General features: G+C 35.1%; 1 protein-coding gene across 1 annotated transcript in view; it reads right to left on the bottom strand.

The window, feature by feature from the left end:
- Nucleotides 1-20,257, bottom strand: part of LOC145293067 (uncharacterized) — a 29,894-nt gene that overhangs the window by 2,905 nt on the left and 6,732 nt on the right. The window contains exons 3-6 of the mRNA XM_080139422.1: nt 17,228-17,283; nt 11,918-11,974; nt 8,023-8,143; nt 4,659-4,831 (exon numbers count right to left, since the gene is read on the bottom strand). Coding sequence (XP_079995548.1) covers nt 4,659-4,831; nt 8,023-8,143; nt 11,918-11,974; nt 17,228-17,283 — 407 coding nt within the window. The remainder of the gene's footprint in view (nt 1-4,658; nt 4,832-8,022; nt 8,144-11,917; nt 11,975-17,227; nt 17,284-20,257) is intronic.

Raw genomic sequence — 20,257 nt, 5'->3', positions numbered from 1 at the left:
CACGCTTATATCCGAGTGACTGTTGTTTAATTGTTATGGACTTTCATTTCTTGTAATAAATACTTTTACCAAGAATTCTTCATAAGTTTTGGTTTCAGTTTCGATTATAGCTAATGGCACTCCAGTGATCTATTTTTTTTATAAATAACTTTATCAAGAATTTTTCATAAGTTTTGGTTTTGGTTATAGCTTGTAAGAAAGTAATAAAGAATGCAAGAGAGTTGTATGCTCAATCTGTTAAGTCCAAAGTAGCTGAGCAGTGGCTTGGTTCCCACCAGTTTTGGCAAATAGCAAACAGAATCCTCAACAGAAGCGTGTGCTCCATCCCAACTATTATTAATGGACCTGAGGTAATCTCGTCAGCATCAGACAAAGCCAAACTCTTTGTCAAGAACTTTGAAGCTAATTCTACCCTTTGCGACCAAGGCCGCCAACCCCCAATATTTCCTCCTGTATCAGAAAACACGCTATGTGATATACATATATCTGTACGTGATGTTGCCAAGCTAATCAAAAACCTTGATTCCAGTAAAGCAACTGGCCCTGACGGTATTCCAATTATAGTACTCAAAAAACTTCAACCTGAACTAGCACCCATACTTACAAAGCTGTTTAAACATTGTCTTAAGGAGAATAGTTTCCCATCTCCCTGGAAAATTTCATCAGTATGCCCTGTATTTAAGAATTCAGGTGATCGCTCATCCCCCTCTCAGTACAGGCCAATAAGTCTCCTGTGCGTCATGAGTAAGTTGCTGGAATCTGTGTTAAATACAGAAGTAATCAATCATCTCAACAAAAATAACCTTCTTAGGGACACTCAATATGGTTTCCGTTCTGCTAGATCTACAGCAGATGTGCTTACAGTTATATCTCATACGATTAGCAAATCTCTCGACGGAGGCAATCTTTCTAGGGCAATTGCTCTTGACATATCTAAGGCCTTTGCTAGGGTATGGCATAAAGGTTTACTTCATAAGATCTCTAGCAATGGTATTGCTGGAAATGTCTTCTCAATTATTAAATCATTTCTTTCTGATAGGTTCATAAGAGTAGTAGTTGAGGAGCAAAAATCAGAAGCTCACAGTATTAATGCCGGTATCCCTCAGGGGTCCATCCTGAGCCCAACTCTTTTCCTGATCTACATTAATGATCTTCCAAATCACATCCTTACATCATTTGTAGACATTTATGCTGACGACACTACCATTTATAGTAGCACATCTAAGACAGTAAACGACCAAGTTCTCTCCAATTCTCTCTCCTCTGATCTTGAGCACGTAGTACAATGGGGTAAGGAGTGGCTGGTTACTTTTAATGCATCTAAAACCAAGCTTCTCTCTTTACATCATCAACATTCTGATCCACATCTGGCATCAATTGAAATGAATGGCTCTCGTCTTCAGGAGGCCTCAAGTTTTGACAAGCTTCTGGGCTTGACCATTACTCCTGATCTTAAATGGAACACGTACATCAAATCTGTTGCCAAGGCCGCTGGAAAAATGGTGGGATCTTTCTATCGATCCGGTAGATATCTCACTGCTGATGCTATTCTCTATCTATATAAGAGCCAGGTACGTCTAAGGATGGAATACTGTTGCCACATCTGGGCAGGAGCTGCTAGAAAGGACTTGTCCTGCCTTGATAGAGTTCAAAATAGACTTCGTAGCCTCGTTGGAGATGTCCTTTTCTCTTCCTTGCAACCTCTATCTCATAGAATAGATGTTGCGAGTTTGTCTCTGATGTATCGTTATTTTCATGGAAAGTGTTCGACTGAGCTTCAATCTATAGTCCCCCCTTGCCAAACTTTCACAAGAAACACTCGTCTAGCTGTAAACACTATCAATAATTCCCCCCACTCTTTATCTGTGCCTAAACCTAAACGTAGATTCCATGAACAAAGCTTGTTTCTTAGAACTGCACGCCTGTGGAATTGTCTTCCGTTTTCCTGCTTTCCGGCTGACTACAATATGGTTGTGTTCAAGTCTAACGTAAATAAGTTCTTGATGAGCCGTTCCATATAAGTTATCAAATTTACCAAATTTTCATTACTAATGATTACTATATTGTCCAATTTCTAATGTACACTCTTTAACCCTTATCCTTGAGTGGCCTCTTGACCTTGATAATGTGGTAATGCTTATGTAAAAAAAAAAAAAAAAAAAAGCTTACGGAACTCAAGTTATATATATACATATATTTTTTTTATAAGTTTTGGTTTCGGTTCAAGCTGATGCATCCAAGCCATATGGATATATTTTTTCAATTTTTGAAGCTGCAACTTTATAATATATAAAAACCGATAGAACATTAACTCTGCAAGAATTTAAATATCATATTAAAGCGTACTTTACAACTAGGCTATGCCGGGCATCCCTGCTACCTTAGATAAATACGTTTGCAGTTTTAAGAAAAGACCTACAATAATATCAGAGCATCTCCATTTACACTGAACATCTACAGAATGCCAACATTAATATATTACATATGAATGAGTCCTCTGTGGAATTTCCACAGGCCCTGCTAGTTATGATTATTATATTAAGAAAGTGTTGTATTACTAATACTTTTTAAAGTGTTATTATTTCTACTTTTATTTTAAAAAGTATATTATTACTACTATTATCGTAAAAAGTGTCATATTATTATTATTATTATTATTATAATTAAAAAATATTGTATTATAAATATTATTTTAAAAAGTGTCATCATTATTACTATTTTTAAGAAGGGTTATATTATTATTACTATTATTTTAAAAAGTGTAATTTTTTTTATCATTCCTATTATTAAAAAGTGTCCTATTATTATTACTATTATTTAAAAAGTGTCATTATTATAACTATTATTTTAAACGCATCATTAATATTACTAAAAGAAGTGTTATATTATTATTAACGTATATTTTTAAAATGTTACACAAAGATAATTACACTACACACATAGATACCATACTTGAAACTGGAAGAAACGAAATTAGTTGATGCACAGCTAGACCTTAAAGGGAGATAACTCGCTCTGGACGATTATTACTTTAGAGACCAGAAAAAGTGAACACCGAGGTGTAGGAAGATGGTGAACGAACAAAACCTAAGCCTATTCAGCTAACATTTATTAATATCAAAACATCCTTACGTGCAAAGACTGGAATAATCAGAACAAAACTGGAGTCTTAGAATTCATATATATTCATATTATAGCATTCATTGACTCTCACCCAGAATTGGACACCAACTTCAGGCCCAATCCAATTTATAAAATATTATTTAAATTTTCAAATAAAATATATTGATTACCAAGAGCAATTGTACATAATTGTACATAAAATGGACAATGAAAAACAGACACAAACACAAACCCATATAACACCAAACGAATAGATAACAAAATTTTTTTAATGACTTTAATCCTGAATAACATTCAATGTTCAAGCAAACAAAATTATCAGTTTTAGTATCATGTAACTGCTGAGGTAATTTTACTGGTTCAGTATTAATTTGTTGCATTAATGAATTGTTCCATAAGTAATTAAGATAAATTAAAGCTCAATACATGTTATCCACAATATATTGGGGTGATGGGAATCACGCAAATCTTATGAAATGAACATTTTAATTCAAAAGGTCATATTTTTTGCTTTTGAGTGACAAAAGCATCACTTTTGTTTATGAAGAATAAAATGGCACCCAAGAGCTGTAAATGGTTATGTCTCAATTACTCCATGGTGGCAGTTAAGGTTGGAGTATCCAGACATCCTACTTGGAATGTGTTTCGAAAAGGCAAAATTTTAACACAGAGGTGCCGAAAAAAATAAATAAAAGAAAAACAGAAAGAAAAGAAAAAGAGGTTTTATGTTTTGTTGCATAAGTGAAGAGTTTGCACAATTAAAAAAGGATTTAGTCTTTAAGTAAACAAACAAGTTGGGATTCCTACTTTTTTTTATTTTTGATTTTATATTTGAACCTGCACCTCTATATATTAGTATTAAAAATAAAAACGCTGCACTGAAGAACAACACCAAACCTTTTTTAACACAACGATAAAAGAATTTATTTCAAGGGAAGAAAGTTGGATAGTGTCTAAGTGAAGAAACAGGAAATTTCTTTAGATGATCACAGGTCAGTCAGCAATTATTTTCAAGTGAAGATTGTCAATGCTGGAAAATTCAGTGGACAGAGGAGAGAGAGAAAAATAGACAGAGAAGGGAGGTCTTTCCATTGTTGCTTTTAGTGTTTTCTCTCCTTGCTGATCGTGGTTTCCCACGATCTGCAGAAGTTCTTCAGAGAACAAATAAAATTAATATGCCCTCAGTCAGTGTATTGCCAAATCGTCCAGCAAAGACATTTATCTGCGAAAATAAGTGCTTATTTATGACTGCGAAAATAAGTGCTTATTTATGACTGCTACAAACTTAATTCATTGATGAAGTCTAGTAACATACATGATAGTCTTCAACTAAAAAATGTGGTTTGGGGATCTCAAAGGTTTTAGAGTGCAAGGAATGCAATTTATGACCTCATGACCTTGATGTCAAATGGTGATTCACAATATGAATTTTGTTTAAAATGCTTTCAGATGTCCAACGCATGCCAGCATGTGAAATGACTGTTATGATAATGATGATATGAAACATAGAAACGTTTTAAATGAAATAAACTTACTTCGACTCGGAGACAGAGAAGACGACCCAATATAAGAATTAATATCACAAACATTTGAATCACAATTGGAATGGGGAAGATCTGTGACAAAATTTCGGTTTGACAAGCGTAAATCCAGATTGGCAAAACATGAAGACCAGTAATGGCATAAATTCCCCAAGGAGTCTTGAAACCTGGAAAATAAATAATGTAAGATTAAAATGCTTTCAAAAATAAACTATCTCAGGCACCCCTAAGCAGTGTTCACTGCTACCCCCACACCATCTTTCCGAAACCTTTTTAATTGTTTAGTTTATTTCTTCTGCCTGGAACATTATTAGATTACAGGTGTGTAAAAATCAGTTTAAAACAGCATTATCCACATAAGGTTAAAGTAAGAAAGTGGAAAATTCCATAAGAAATTAAAGATTAAGGATATGATGTCATGGACAGGAAGTTCCTGAGGGTTGTATTACAAATGCCCATAGTCCACTCGAAATGCTGATCATGTTATAATACTGAGAGAAATCCCCCTAAGTTCTTGGCCCCAAGTAGAAGAGCCATTGTTTAAAACGACAAGGTATTTCAAGAAGGCTGACCGGGAAGTCATCAGGGATCACATCAGAGATCACATCAGAGATGGTCCATGGAGTAATATCTTTTCTCTTCCTGCAGAACAGTGCACGAATTAGGCTATTGAATGGTTCAAAGCAGCAAGTGATGTGCATGTTCCCACACAGAAGTTCTGTAGCAAACTCGTTTCTCCCCAATAGTTTACTTCTACTTGTGCAGCTGCCATTGCTCAAACACAGCATGCATTCCATAGACTTGTCTGACCTAAGTCCAGTACAAACAGTCAAAAATATATAAAAGCTAGAAATAATTGTAAAAGTGAAATAGCCACAGCAATTGAGTTGTAGAAATTAGGAACTTGCGATTTCTGGAAAACTTATAACAGTATAGTAAATAATGGACAATCAACAATTCCTCATTTATCCAACAACCTCAAGGTTGTTTGCATGGTAACCTGGAAGGATAACCTGCTTGTCTAATGATGTGCCTCCAACTCCGCTTTTGATCCAGCAAACCATTCCCGCCCAGATTTTCCTTTGCAAACAGAACCCACACTTGATGATCTGTAAATCACACCTTCCCAAGTTAGCCATATCATAAAAAACCTAGACACTTCAAAGGCATGTGAGCCTGATCTCATCCCAGCTATACTATTAAAAAACGGCTTCGCTGAGGTTTCCTCAGTTCTTGCCAAACTCTTAAACAAATGCCTTACCGAATCTTGTTTTCCTGACTGTTGGAAAATTGCTTCTGTTGTACCAGGTTTGAAGAATTCTGGTGAAAGAACTATCCCACTTAATTATTGCTCAATTATCAGCCTCCCTCTCTTCACCAGAATCTTTGAGTTCTCAATTAATTAAGTCCTTGTTCATCACCTCAAAGAAAATAAGCTTCTTTCTGACCATGAATATAGATTTAGACATCCTCATTCTACTGCAGATATCCTAACTGTAATCTCTGAATATATATACCATGCACTGGATAAGTCAGAGGAGGCTACAGCAGTAGCCCTAAATATATCTAAAGCTTTATGAAAATTAAATCATATGGTATTACTGGACAAATACTTAACATTATCAAATCCTTCTTAAATAAAAGAAAAATCCAGGTTGTCCTTGATGGTTGTATGTCAAAACAAGATGATATAAACGTGGATGTGATACAGGATCGATCCTTGGATCTTTATTATTCCTTATATTCATAAATGACCTCCCTGATAAAACTGCGTCCAAGATGGGTATATTTGCTGATGACATCACACTCTATAACAGTTTGTAGTGAAATGGGGATATAAATGGCTGGTAATATTCGATGTTGTCAAGACGAAGCTTCTTTCCTTTAATAATTACAAGAAACCTTCTCAACCACTGATAGCCATGGCTAATGATACATTACCTGAAAAGCTTTACATTCAAACTCCTCGGCTTAACATGCACAGACAACTTGTAATGGAACAGATATGTTGAGGTTATTGTGAAGGCTGCTGCAAAGAAGGTGATCTCTCTCTACTGTGCTAGACAGTTATTCACAACTGAGAATATCCTATACAAGGCCACCATTCGCCTATGCATGGAGTATTGCTGCCGCATCTGGGCTGATGCATCTGCTACTAGTCTCTCACTCCTAGACAGGATTCAAAAAAGAATAGGTCCTTCACTGTCAACCAAATTAAAACCTCTGTCTCATCGCCGAAATGTTGCCAGTTTTATAAGTATTTTAATGGAATGTACTCCAGTGAACTCAAAGCACTTGTGTCTCCTAGACGTAAATACCCCTGACTGACCTGACAAGACGCTAAATCTTATTCTTACAATGTAGAGATTCTTAGATGCCGGAAAGCCTTCTACTGAAATAGTTTCCTTCCTTGAACTGCTAGACATTGGAATTTCCTCCAAATTTGACAAATCTATCATCTGTAATTCTTGAGCAACTCAGCAAGACTTCCCTTGAGTCATTCCCAACTTATTTGGGACCGTAACAAGTAAACCCTCCTTCTCTGTGGATCATAATCACTGAACACCCAGTGGCTTGAGTAGTCAGCTGATGTTGTGTTTCCGTTGATTAAATACAGACTTACTTATTTCTACAGTATGCCCTGGGCCACAAATCTGCTGGGAATGTCTGAGGAAATAATCTTGGTATATGTCGTGTATAAAATTCTTCCAGTCTGCTATGGTATGTCCAGACCCCACTCCACATTTGTTTTTTGAGTTGTCATATCATAGGCCCACAGGTAAATTGACCTTATTACGGTGGCGATTTGAAGCTTTGCTTACTAAAAAAAGTGCCTGCTCTTATGGAAGTCCACTGCAGGCATTGAATGAATGTGCATCTCCACCTACATCCATCCTTGACCAATCTTCTTTTGATTATGATGCACTTCTCGACACAGGAAGCACATTTTTTGTTGCAGCAATTAACTTCTTCTCATGACAGTAGCATACAACTTGTTCCGGCATCATTAACAATTATTCCAAACTTGAGATGCTTATTTTTGGCAGACAGTTGTCAGTCAGAAAAGGGCTGTTTGAGGTGTTTAGTGAATTTATTAGTTAATTGGAAGGAGAAGGCCGGTAAAGAGAGTGTGATGAGTATGTATTTGACAAGAAGAGGGATAAATAAAGACCTGTCCAGAGATAGAAATTGATTTTCAAACAAACTTAAGTCCAGCACATGTAAAATAGATATTAAATATGGTAATGATGAATAGCAAACAAAAAAAAAAAAAAAAAAAACTGTAATCCTTAAATTGTGAATGACTTTCTGGATTTCTGGAGAGGATTATCTATTGTGTGGAAAAAAAAGTTCTTACCATTTGCCATGACTTTCTGAACGATCCAGGGATTCGTTCCTTCCAAAGATTTCCAATTTGGACCTTTACAATGAGTTGACACTAACGTTAGCCATTCGATCACACTCACAAAATAACCCCACTGAAAAAGATAAATATGAAAAATATGAAAAAAAATTTAGTCAAAGGAAGAAACAATTTTTAAAATAAAAAAAGAAAATGTAAAGTATGTGAAACATGTTGTGACAGAGTGACGTCCCTTGAACTGTGAAAAACCGGAATAACATCCGGGTCTTTCCACACACACAATAAAGGACGCCATATATAGTAGTAAACCGCATGTGTACATAGTTTTCTATATCACCTTGCGCTTGGTTTATTCATTACAGAAAAATGTGAAAAAATGAAAACAATAAAAAGTGAAAAAAGTAGAAACAAAAATGAAAAAGAAAAAATTTAAATGAAAAACAAACTAAAATGAAAAAGAAAAAAACCTAAAATGAAAAAGAAAAAAAACTAAAATGAAAAAGAAAAAAACTAAAAAGAAAAACAAAGAAATAAACTGAAAATTAAACAAATAAAAAAGATTGAAAGCCCAAAAATTAAAACGTTCCAATTATTGTTTTCAGATATTCAACAACAGCATAGCCTTTTTTTACTTGTCTTTTAATATTTAATAGATAAAACAATTTACAGAATGGACAATGGCAAAATAGCTGAAATCGCAATGAATTTCCAAACCTGCTTCCTTACTAATTTCCCGACCTGGGGGTGTCATGTCTACTCTCTCTCATTAATCAATTTAGACATACTCACAGAAAATGCTTACTTCATTTCTAACAAACATGATGGATTCAGGCAATCCCATTCTACTGACTAGTGATCTCTGAGCTTATATACTGCACACAGGATAAGTTAGATTAAGTCAACATGTTAGCATTAGATATCTCCAAGGCTTTGGGCAAAGTCTGGCATGAAGGTCTTCTCAAGACGATCAACTTGTACGATATTGCTGAACAAATATTTTTTATATAATCAGACTTTCTTTAGCTAATAAAAAGATCCATGTCATTTTCACTGACCATACATCCAAACAAACAAACATATTAATGTAGGTGCGCTCTAGGAGTTGATACTTCGACCTATATCATTTCTGATTTTCATAAATGACCTCCCATTGCAATTGCTGATAACACAGTTTATTCTAGACAGGGGGTGCAAACTGAATGGCCACATAATGAAGGCAATAATTGAATCATTGGAAAATGACCTCCAGCCTACAGTAGATGGATGGTCACATTTAAAACTATGGAGACCAAACTTGTTTCATTTAACACCTACAATAAACTTTTTCAACGATTGTCATGACTAATAGCATTCTTCCAAATAGCAGAGTGTTTAACCTTACCAATATTCTCCAGCAACATCAAGTGGAATAAGTACATAGATGTTGCCAAATCTGCTGCAAAGAAAGCACTGAGTTAGAAAACTTCTCACACCTTCCAATATCTTATATCTCTATAAAGTTGATGCATGGCCTATTGTTGCTACATCAAGGCTGGTACATTAATCACTCTCTATTAAACAGGATGCAAAAAAAAAAAAGTTTCTAACCTAAAATGTTCTGCACTATCTACCATGCCCCAGCCCCCGTCTCATCACTGTTGTATGCCTCTGCTTGCTTTATAAGTACACCCACAGAAAATGCATCAATGAACTATCTTCACTTGTACAACCATAACATAAATACCCTCAACCGACTTCATAAACAGCAAAATCCCACCCCTTTATTGTAGCAGTCCCAAAATGTCGAATATTTTCTACTCTAACAACTTCTTTTCTTAAAGTGCATGTCTTTGGAATTCTCTATCTCTTTCCCTGTTTCCCTGACTGTACTATTATACAGAAATTTAAATATAATGTGAACAAACATCTATTTACCTAACTCCCTATTCAGTATTTCTTGTATATATATCTGGCTCCTATCAAGCACCCTTTCATGCTTCAATGGCAATATGACATGTTTGGGGTGAGCCAAAGTTAAAAATAAAAACCACTTTAAGTAGATGTAAAACAAAAACACTCCAAGAAAAAAAATGCTCAAAATGGCAATCCAAACTTCAAATAGAATTAATGTTCCTAAACTGCAAAAATGAATCATGATAAATTTCTGGCACCAACACATTTTCTCTGCTTTCTCCAAAAACAAACTACCTGCTTTCAATCTGTTCTTTTATTTAAGTCAGTTGGTCTCTGTGGCATGGTCCCTCGTCTTGGAAGAGGCCATCTTGAAACGATGATAGCATCTTTGTGTATGACCAAGAACTACACCGACATTGTAGTATAAATTGTAAATAAATGCTATGTTTTAACGAAGGAAGAAAATGAAGGATATATACGAGTGTGTACATATAAAAATGAAAATAAAATTAAACATCAAGAGAAGAGTTACCACGACCTAAAACATAGAATTTGATAAATGCAAAAATCAGAGAAAACAAAATTCTACAACAAAAATATCTTTATAGAAGAGATAAGAATATAAAATTATTTTCATGTTAGTAAATATTTATTGTACAAACACGTGTTTGCTGAAGAAAGTTGAAATCATCACAAAACTTAGAAATTAGTAGGCCAATATGTTCAGAGTGTGAATATGTGTGCATAAGTAATATACATATGTAAGTTTTTCGCAGCATGACATTGTGTGTGTATGTGCATTGGGTTGACCTTGTTGTTCTTGTTAGGGCATATATAGCTGTAAGTAGTAATTCGATTCTGTTTGCCTGGCTCCTTAGAACATAAGCGGGTGTGCATGAGATGAAAGATGTTGGGGATTCATAGAGTTCTTTTCTTTTGCGACTTACCCCCACCCACCAGGGTGGGGATGAAGAGCATACATTCTGGTGTCTTTTAGGTGCGGTTGGTGAAGTTTGGAGAAAACTGATTTTATTGATCTGTTCTTATAGAAATTTTAAAGTTTGCATTGGCTTACCACTTTTACATGTGTGTGTTACTTTCTGGAGCTTGTAACGATCTTCATTAGTTGGAAAATATGTGAGTTCACACGTTCATGTCAAAACTTCCTTGCTTTGGGGAACAAGGAGAAAAGTGAATTATAGAGAAAGAGTGTAGCAATGATAGCAATTTGCTTTTCAGCCTTCATTGAAATCACTTGTCAGTCCCACTGCATCTTAAGACATGCAAATTAGAAGGTCAGATATACAAATTAGTACAAACCATACAAATCTACCACTGTGAATAGAAACCTTCCTTTTTTCACTTTGATTTATGACACACATTATATGTAAAACATATCATGCATGCTGGTACCTCTTAATTTTTGTTGTTGCAGTAGAATTGGACCAACAGCATTTTAAGAAAAAGAACAGCCATGTATATCCATTGAACATTTTTACTTAAACAAAATAATGAGATGGGAAATAGTAAAAATGTAAATACACAGAATGAAGGTTTATGAATATATGTGAAGACCTGTTAACATGTGTGCACATTTCAGACAGCTAACTGTAGGAGGAACGAACAAAACCTTGTGTGGTATTAACCCTAGTTGGGCTATGCTGGCTTCCTCTGAAGGAGGATTTTTACAGGAAATAGGAATCCAACTGTTAACTGACATCAACTGTATTAGTTAAAATAGAAATAGTGGTGGGAGTTTTAAGCATTTGAGTTTGTATAGGCGGGATCATGTAACCCTTAAGGGAGCAGTGATTGGGTTTACTGTTTGGCCAAATAGACATCAGAGTACAATCACACAGATCAAGCTATGAGAGTCTTATAAATTCCAACAGGTGTGAACAGTAGTTCAAATAATTCAAATTACCAATTCTCATCTCAACATTTCCGAAACATAATTTCATTTTTATTTTCAAAGATAATTATTTTGTAAACTTACTGAGAATATCTGGCACCACAGCATGCCACGACCAATGTTATCCACAATCACATCCAGCTGGAAAACAAAAGGGATTATTTTGATTAATTAATTCAAAATGAAATGTTATTTCATAAAAAGAGACGTCCACTCTTTTTATTTCTTAAAAATGAAGTAAAAGAGATAAAACAAAGAGCACTAGATCGAATTTATATGAGCAGAGTTTATTTCCAAGAATTCCCCATCTTTGAAATACATTACAACGGGACTACTTCCTTGCAGACTACAACATGATTGTCTTCAACTCAAATCTGAACAAATACTTTTCACTAACCATTCCTATAAGTAATAATTCCATTCATCCTCTTCATCATTCAATGGACAAAATCCACCTCAATAAAATTTATCCTCAAATAGCGCTTGGCCTTGATAAATGGTGAAAAGTAAAAAAGAAATATCATTAAGCTGTGTCCATTTACTGTACACGTTTAATAAAGCTGTTTATTAGTTGAGGTTCCATCCTTGGCGAGACACTCAAAGATAAGGGTTAATGAGACTGACACGATTGTCAGCTGAAAGATAAGGAAAACTATAGGAACACTCACATTAATTAATAGTATGAAGTTGTTACTTATCAGGCAGTTTTTAATAAATATTTGTTAACATTGAGCTTGAAGATAACCAAGTTGTAATCAGCAAAGAAGCAGTTTTCTGACAATGTGCTCACAAAGAAGCTCTGCTACGAAAATTCAGCTGGATGCTAGCTGAATGGAGAGAGAATGGAAAGTCTTTTTTCTATGGGGTAGAAAAAACGAGTTTCTGCTGTGAATAGTTTATTTATTTTAATGTATGGCAAATGCACACGTAACTGGAATGTTATTCATTTTAATGTCTCTGGCGTATTGCTACAGTATGAAAATCATTAAAATATCATTAAAATAAATGAACCAAAAATTGGAGCTCAGTCAATTACCTTCCATTGTAATAATAGAGCAAAGACACTGGCACTGGGGTTGTATTGAAAAGATTCACTCCCTATCAGATTTCAAGTTGATTGTCTACTCTGTCAAAGCAAGAAAGATTACTCTGTAGAGCTCTTCACCAAACGTGGTGCAGATATGTCCATTTTTTGCATATATCTGACTAATTTAAGTAGAGGATCATATTCGGTGCCTTCAGGTAATATCTGGAGTACTAGAATAATCTATTCATTTTTTCTAGTGATCTTAGCATTTGTTGCGGACAAGGATATAATACCCTAGTTCGCCACAAGATAATAATGAAACGAATGGGATTGAAGGAAACAAAGACTCAATTGATGGATAAGATAAACGTCGTTTATTTACTGTTGAAAGAATGTTTTAGATATAACATGTGTTCATGTCCGCGCGTGTGTAACCAATGTTCGTTGCGGGACTGGTGTTGTAGAAAGAAAAGGAAAGGTGTGTTCATCTCAAGTTTGGGTCACTATCGTTTGTTCGCGCATGGGAAGAGAAAGGAGTAACGTAGTGAAAATGAGAATGATAGTCCAGCGTGTAGACAAAGAAGAGGATAGAGGTTAAGCTGTATGCCATGTTAGCAGTCAGCTACGCGAAGGTGTTCTCAGGGACCAGTAGTAGATAGAGAGAGAAAGAGTGAGAATGTGTACATACGGTCTGTTAGCTTTTTGTCCCCCATAGTAGAAAGTTGTGTGAGGTACGCGTGTGCGCGCGCCGAAACGGCGGCAGCTAGCGCGCCGACCAACCACCTAGGACGGTAGTCTCGAAAAGGAAGAAGCCGGTCATTGCTCTCTCTTTTATACTCGTTTCCGGTGGTCTTTTGCGCATGTGTGGATTTCCTTTGAAAGTGGAAGTGACGTTGTCCATGCGTGCATGCGTGTGTGAGTACATGTGTGTACGTTAGCGTGTGTGTATATACACATGAATGTGAGTGTATGTACGCGAACGTGAATATATGTATGAGTGTGGATGTGGGCGCGTATGTTTGTGTGCGCATATGTATATGACAAGTAATATAGCTTGAAATGTGAATGTGTGTTTTTGTGTGAGACTAGAAAAGGCTCGCGCACATTAGAGATCTAGGTTGAATGTCAAACCTAGGAGTTTATGTCAGGAGCTAATGAAAATAAGGAGCTTCTTCGGAGTGGTCATTCATTTTGACTGGGACATACAGTGATCCAAACATTGATTGGGAAAGGTGACAAACCTGATTTTATAGTTATCAATATTTGCTCAGTAAACCAAATTCTTGGAGCTCTCCAGGTGGAAATATGATGTTTGATATTAAACTTACATTGAACCTGCAAAACTTTGATGCAATAGTTTATATGTAAATGTATAAATAAGAATTTTTTTTATCTCTAGAGACATTAGTGTTTCATGTTTTCGGAATCAGCAGTGTAGGAAGTGACAAATTCGTACTGAGATTTGAACCAAGCTGAAAGTCACTTTTGATTCTATTTGCTAAGCCATTACCTCTGCGTTACTAACACTTATCATGAGAATTAAGTGAATTAAACAACCTATAAACGTCAAATGCGGGCACAGACAGTAAACAGTCGAGCGGGTTCAAATGAGTAGCACTGTGAATGTTGCATAAACGCTAGTTGACTTCATTTTAGTTTTTATTTCCCAGATAGTGCTAAACTTTAATACTTCTTAAAGGGGCTTAATAATTATAAATAATAATAATATTCTTTTTATACTGTAGCAATACGCCAGAGACATTAAAATAAATAACATTCCAGTTACGTGTGCATTTGCCACACATTAAAATAAATAAATAACATTTCAGTTACGCATACATTTGTCATATCCACTCATGTAAATTCTGTAGAAATAAAAAAGTAAACTGCACCTCTTCGCGCGGACATAGGACAAGGCAATACCACGTGATATGGTGTTCATTTTCTGTCTAATCAACACTCAAAAAAAACACTTTCTAAAATCTTTTTCTAACAGCCTTCGCTAGGAGCCACTTAGAAGCATATAAAAAGCACTGTATGCAAAATCCAAATCAGTCGGTTCAGTTCAGTTCAGGACACAGTACTATAAATAAACAATGCGCAGTTTCGACTCTGTCTCCTTGACATAAAATCACTAACATTGACGCCATGTGCCATGCACTCAAAGTCTCTTAACCTCACTAGATTAATTACCCAAAAAAACTAACCTTTTGTCACATCAGACACATTTATAGAGCAAAATTATCACATTACTGGAACAAATAACAAATTTTATTTCCTTTTGTTAAAAAAAAAGGAGAAACATTTTTCTCTAAAGAAAACATGATTGCCTCAGTCAGAAGTTTTTTCTCTTTTCCTCTTTTTCGTACAGTTTTTACTCTTTTACTGAATAGGATTTTTTAAAAGCGCCTTTCATTTATCATTTGTGGAATTTATCAGATAGTTGAGACATTTACCCGTTGTTCACTCCTCTTACTTTATATCTCCCATCCATTTCTTCCTATTCATTCTGTTTTAGCTTTTAATAGAGTCAAATGAAAGGCAACTTTTAAAAATCCTATTCAGTAAAAGAGTGAGAACTGTACCAAAAAGAGGAAAACAGAAAAATCTTCCTCCAACTGAGACAATCATGTTTTCTTTAGAGTAAAAGGTTTCTTCTTTTTTTTTAACAAAAAGAAATAAAATATAATATATAAAATAATGGGAAGCATTACGCTTCGAAATACCTTGGTATAAAGAGTCCTCTTTATCCCCCAAATAATTGTAATTATATCCTTATTAAATAAATGACTCATTCTATATTTTCCAATATATAGTGTTTGTGAATTCATTTTCAACTTCTATTGTCTCATATATATATATATATATATATATATATATATGATGGACTCTCTCGTCAGTTTCAATGTATGAGCCTCCACTACAACAACTAAATTGCTCGGAAATACACACAGATGATTTATGGTGGCGAATGCTTTGTGTAGAACCAACCACACTTTTTGGTATTACTGTTAAACTTTGTCAGTGCAGATGACTGTCACAAGACAGAGTACACAGCAGACTGCAGGTTTTCACATCAGAGTTTCCTTCTCCTAGGTACATGTCGTAAGGAAGACTGGGGGTGCATCTCTTCTAGTAAATTACTGCGTCTTCAGATACCAACCTGAAAATTTCTATAACTCATGTATATGTATATATATAACTAGAAGAATTTCAATCCCAAGACAAGTAAAATAAATCCCCCCCTGCCGAACAGAAGTTTTGCACCATTTTAATATCTTAAGAAGTTTAAAATGAAGATATAATGCTAATATATATTGAAATTCAAGATATTAAATTTACTGCAATTCTGAAATATTTAATTTTTCAAATAAGAGATTATGTCGATATCATGTCCCCTGAAAATCATTTAAAATACTCCAAGTAAACTGAAATGTGGAGAATATTTATTAATTGATGCTGAATATTTTGTTGATTGCTGCCGAATATTTATTAATCGATGCCGAATATTTATTAATCGATGCCGAATATTTATTAATCGCTGCCGAATATTTATTAATCGATGCCGAATATTTTATTATCGAAATTTCACAGGAATCAAGAGCATTTGAATTTTTAAAATAGACTTTCAGCCTCACTTGCTTACTTTCCATAAAACTAAATGATTCATTCCTATCATTCATAATGATCGGTTAATTAGTTTAGGAAGACATACTGTGGGGTATATGCTAAAGGAAAAAAGAAAAGGTACCGTTTAAGGCTGTTATGGTTAGAAACAAAAATCAACAGAAATAAGTAATATACGACGTACTGGGCGTATCTGCATCGCTCTTTGGGAAAGAAGAAGGAAAGGATGGCTAACTCATTTATATACCCGAACGGCATCTTGGGAAGGCAGTGCATGATGGGAGAAGCTATTTTTTTTTGTCTCTTCCTTTTATTTTTTTTTTGATAGGAGGATATAAAAGCTGGGAAAAATTCCCTGGAAGGAACACAAAAAGAAAAGAGCCGTGAACATCTCTTGAAAAGTATTTTGTGTTGCTGGTGTTCAGATTGTGCAGTGTAGCAATTGGTAGCGAGAGGCCAGGTGTGGTCGATTGGAAAAGAAGAGGGCAGAAACGTGCTGTTGTTGAGCGAGTGACTCGCTCCTTCCCGAACCCCAGAACCGAATCCTGATCGTAACCTCGCACACACATATAAACCTATAAATATATATAAATACCTAACTTTATATAGAGATGTATAGATAATTGGGTGAAAAGTGATGACAAAGTTACTGTTTTTAAATCACATATTCAAGACTAGATTTATTTACAAAAGAAAAAAAAAAATCAAATAACGAATTGGTTGAAAGTGTTTTTACGTACCAATGCACCAAAGGCTGAGACTTGGTTAAGACGACGAGCAGCGTAGCCATCAAAACCTAAGGACAACAGTAAACGATTAAACGGAAACAAAAATATATATTTAAATAAAAGATGTTAGTAATAAACAAACATTTTCGAAATCATCAACAAGGATCATTCTCCAAGGGACAAGCACTATCATGAACAAGGTTGTTTTGTTTTATGATATATCAATCTTCTTGGAGTTACTTAATGCTGAATCAAGTAATTATTAGAAAAAATGATTTTATGCTTCAAGTTCTTTATATTTTCAAATATTTATTCAGTGTTTCGTTTAGTTGTTTTGTAGAGAAGCGTTTCTATTTTTGGCTTTGCAGAACATGATTAAGTTTTTCAAAGGGAAAGGATAAAAATAATAATATTAATGTTGGTGCATTTAAGACAGGAAGCCAATATTTTCAGACAGCTTAATCTTGTAGCACAAAGGAAAAATGAGAAAGAGAAAAAGTGAACAGAAGGGAAGAGAGAAAAAAGTGAGGGAAAAAGGGAAAAGTGAAAAAGAAAGAGGAAGGAAGCAACAAAGAGATAGATAGATAGAGAGAGAGAGAGAGAGAGAGAGAGAGGGGGAGAGGGAGAGAGGGGAAGAGAAGAAAAACAGAGGAAGGATGCCACATGTTTTTTTTTCTGTTTGCAAAAAAAACCCCCAAAAAACAAACAAAAAAAAACAGTAGACACTGTACTTTTTTAGTGGACTTTTCAATTAGTCATACTAATAAGGCGCCACCTAGCATCGAATATGTTACCAAAAGGGGTAGACAATCCAATTCAAATCAAATTGGGAATGACATGAGGATAAAAGGCGACTAGCATCAAGAATTACATATGCAAACTTTGCCAACTGAATGCTGGTAAACAAAAAAAAGTCCCTTTCTTATTCTAGTTAGAAAGGGAAATCTATTGCCATTCTTTTCCCTAAACATGCCAATTAAACTTAAAATACAATGCTTATTTTTTTAAATGGAGAGTAGACAACACATTACGGATGCATTCTCGGCAATCCCTGTAACTCTCACTTCTCCTAATTTGTCATTCAGACCTCGTTTAGAATAAGTAATTTTTCTGACAAAGGAAGAAGAAAAAACGGTATTCTAATTCAGCAGTCCTTTTGCATACACAGTTGCTTGAGATGTCCGAATTTTTCTCTTTCTATTTCTATCCTTGTGGCCATGTCAGAATAAGGCTGCTGGGGGTAAACGTTTAAACTAGGTTGACGTTATCCACCAGATGGTCAGGGACCCAAACCTTTGATTAATAACTAAAGAGGCCGTCCTATCAGCAGGTGCAAAGTACTGGGGCTATTGTATTGCTATTTCGTGAATGGATTTTGGACCATGCAGTAGCTTCTGGTGGGGCTTCTCAATGCTATATTAGTGGGTAATTTTTATGGCTTTACCTTATCATGGGCTACAAAAGACAAATATTTCTTTGTTTCTTTTTCTTCATTTCTTTCCTTCTCTGCCCTGCTCTAACCAACTCTGTTGATCTGTTCCACAAATCCTAATATTCCATCACGAAAAGTCTCAAGAAAGAATACAAGATTAAACCCAGAATTCCAACTTTCAATGTAGACCCTGATTACCAGGTCTCCTTGTCCAACATTAGTGTACGAATGCATTTATAACAAGTAGTGCAACTATTAAATGTCGAACACACAGACACAGCAGCAGTTGCATGCAGTACACAAACACAAAATAGAAAGTGTGTGCAAGTGTATAACAACAGTCTGCAACGATATATTTCTGCTACTTCTTATTTGACCTCACGACCCTATAACTGCACACGCGTGTTGGCACATTTCTATGTGACCTTTTGTGACCCACACTTCCTCTTCCTTTACTCACCCCTTTTTTCAAACCAGATTACGACATGATGCAAAGTATTTTCTTGTTCTCCTCAACGAAACATGCATTGCCTTGTGAGGTAAGAATTGCACTGTAAATATGAACCTTGTTACCTGTAGGATTCTCACACACAATATGGACACTCTAAGACAATGTTATATTTTCCTATAATCTACACATAAAAACTATATATTGCTTGTGTAAAAATATGATGAACTATAACCTCTATTTATAAACACATTCACAGAGGTCAACAAATACAGACTACATTCACGTTTTTACATGTCTACCAAATTATAGTACAAAAATGTATGACCTTACCATTTTGTTTGTTTTAAATAATGTTAATTTTGTATATATACAAGTATAATGGTTTTCTTTGTTACTAACTCATTGAACATGACTTGTATGGCCCTGCAACAGGGGTTTACATTTCAACCTTCCAATTACAGAAAGTCTAAATGAGACCTATTGTTCCTGTATGAAACTGGCATTGGACTGACTGCTTCCCTACATGAGTTTGTAATTAAATGATACACTAACTTTACATCAAAATCTGACCTCCAAATTTGCCATGGGCATGGAATATGTGCCTACATTAGAGATAGTTTTCCATGTGGTAGGGACATCTCCACAGAAGACTCTAAATTGCCCTACATGTGCTTCCAGGTTGCACTTGCTCACAACACTGCCTCCATATTTGCCCTCTATCGCCCCTACAACAGCGAAGTTACTATCTTTAAGAGCATATCTGAAAAAATTGATCCGATTCTGTCTGCTTATCCTTCAGCAAATATTTATATCTGTGGAGACTTCAATGTTCACAATGTGGAATGGTTAGCACACTCAAACAACACAGATGATGAGGGGAAATTCTGTTATGATTTCTCCATTGCTTATGACCTAACTCAGATTATTCATGAGTCTACTCATGTACCTAACACTCCACTTGGATCTTCTGACCACTCGATTAAGATAAAACAAAATTTAATAAGCTTCCAGATGTACCTCTCTATCATACAATATATTGATACTCTATGGCTGACTGGGATAGCTTCCATACATTTATATCAGATATACCTTTGCATTCTATATTCAAAATGAAGGTGTCCTCTATATTATCAAACCTAATTGAATGGTTAATTATCAG

This window comes from Euprymna scolopes, chromosome 14 (assembly GCF_053919585.1).
Source record: "Euprymna scolopes isolate OS-2025 chromosome 14, ASM5391958v1, whole genome shotgun sequence".
NCBI lineage: Eukaryota > Metazoa > Mollusca > Cephalopoda > Sepiida > Sepiolidae > Euprymna > Euprymna scolopes.
Note: the sequence above shows the minus strand (reverse complement) of the source record. Positions and strands in the feature narration are given on the sequence as shown.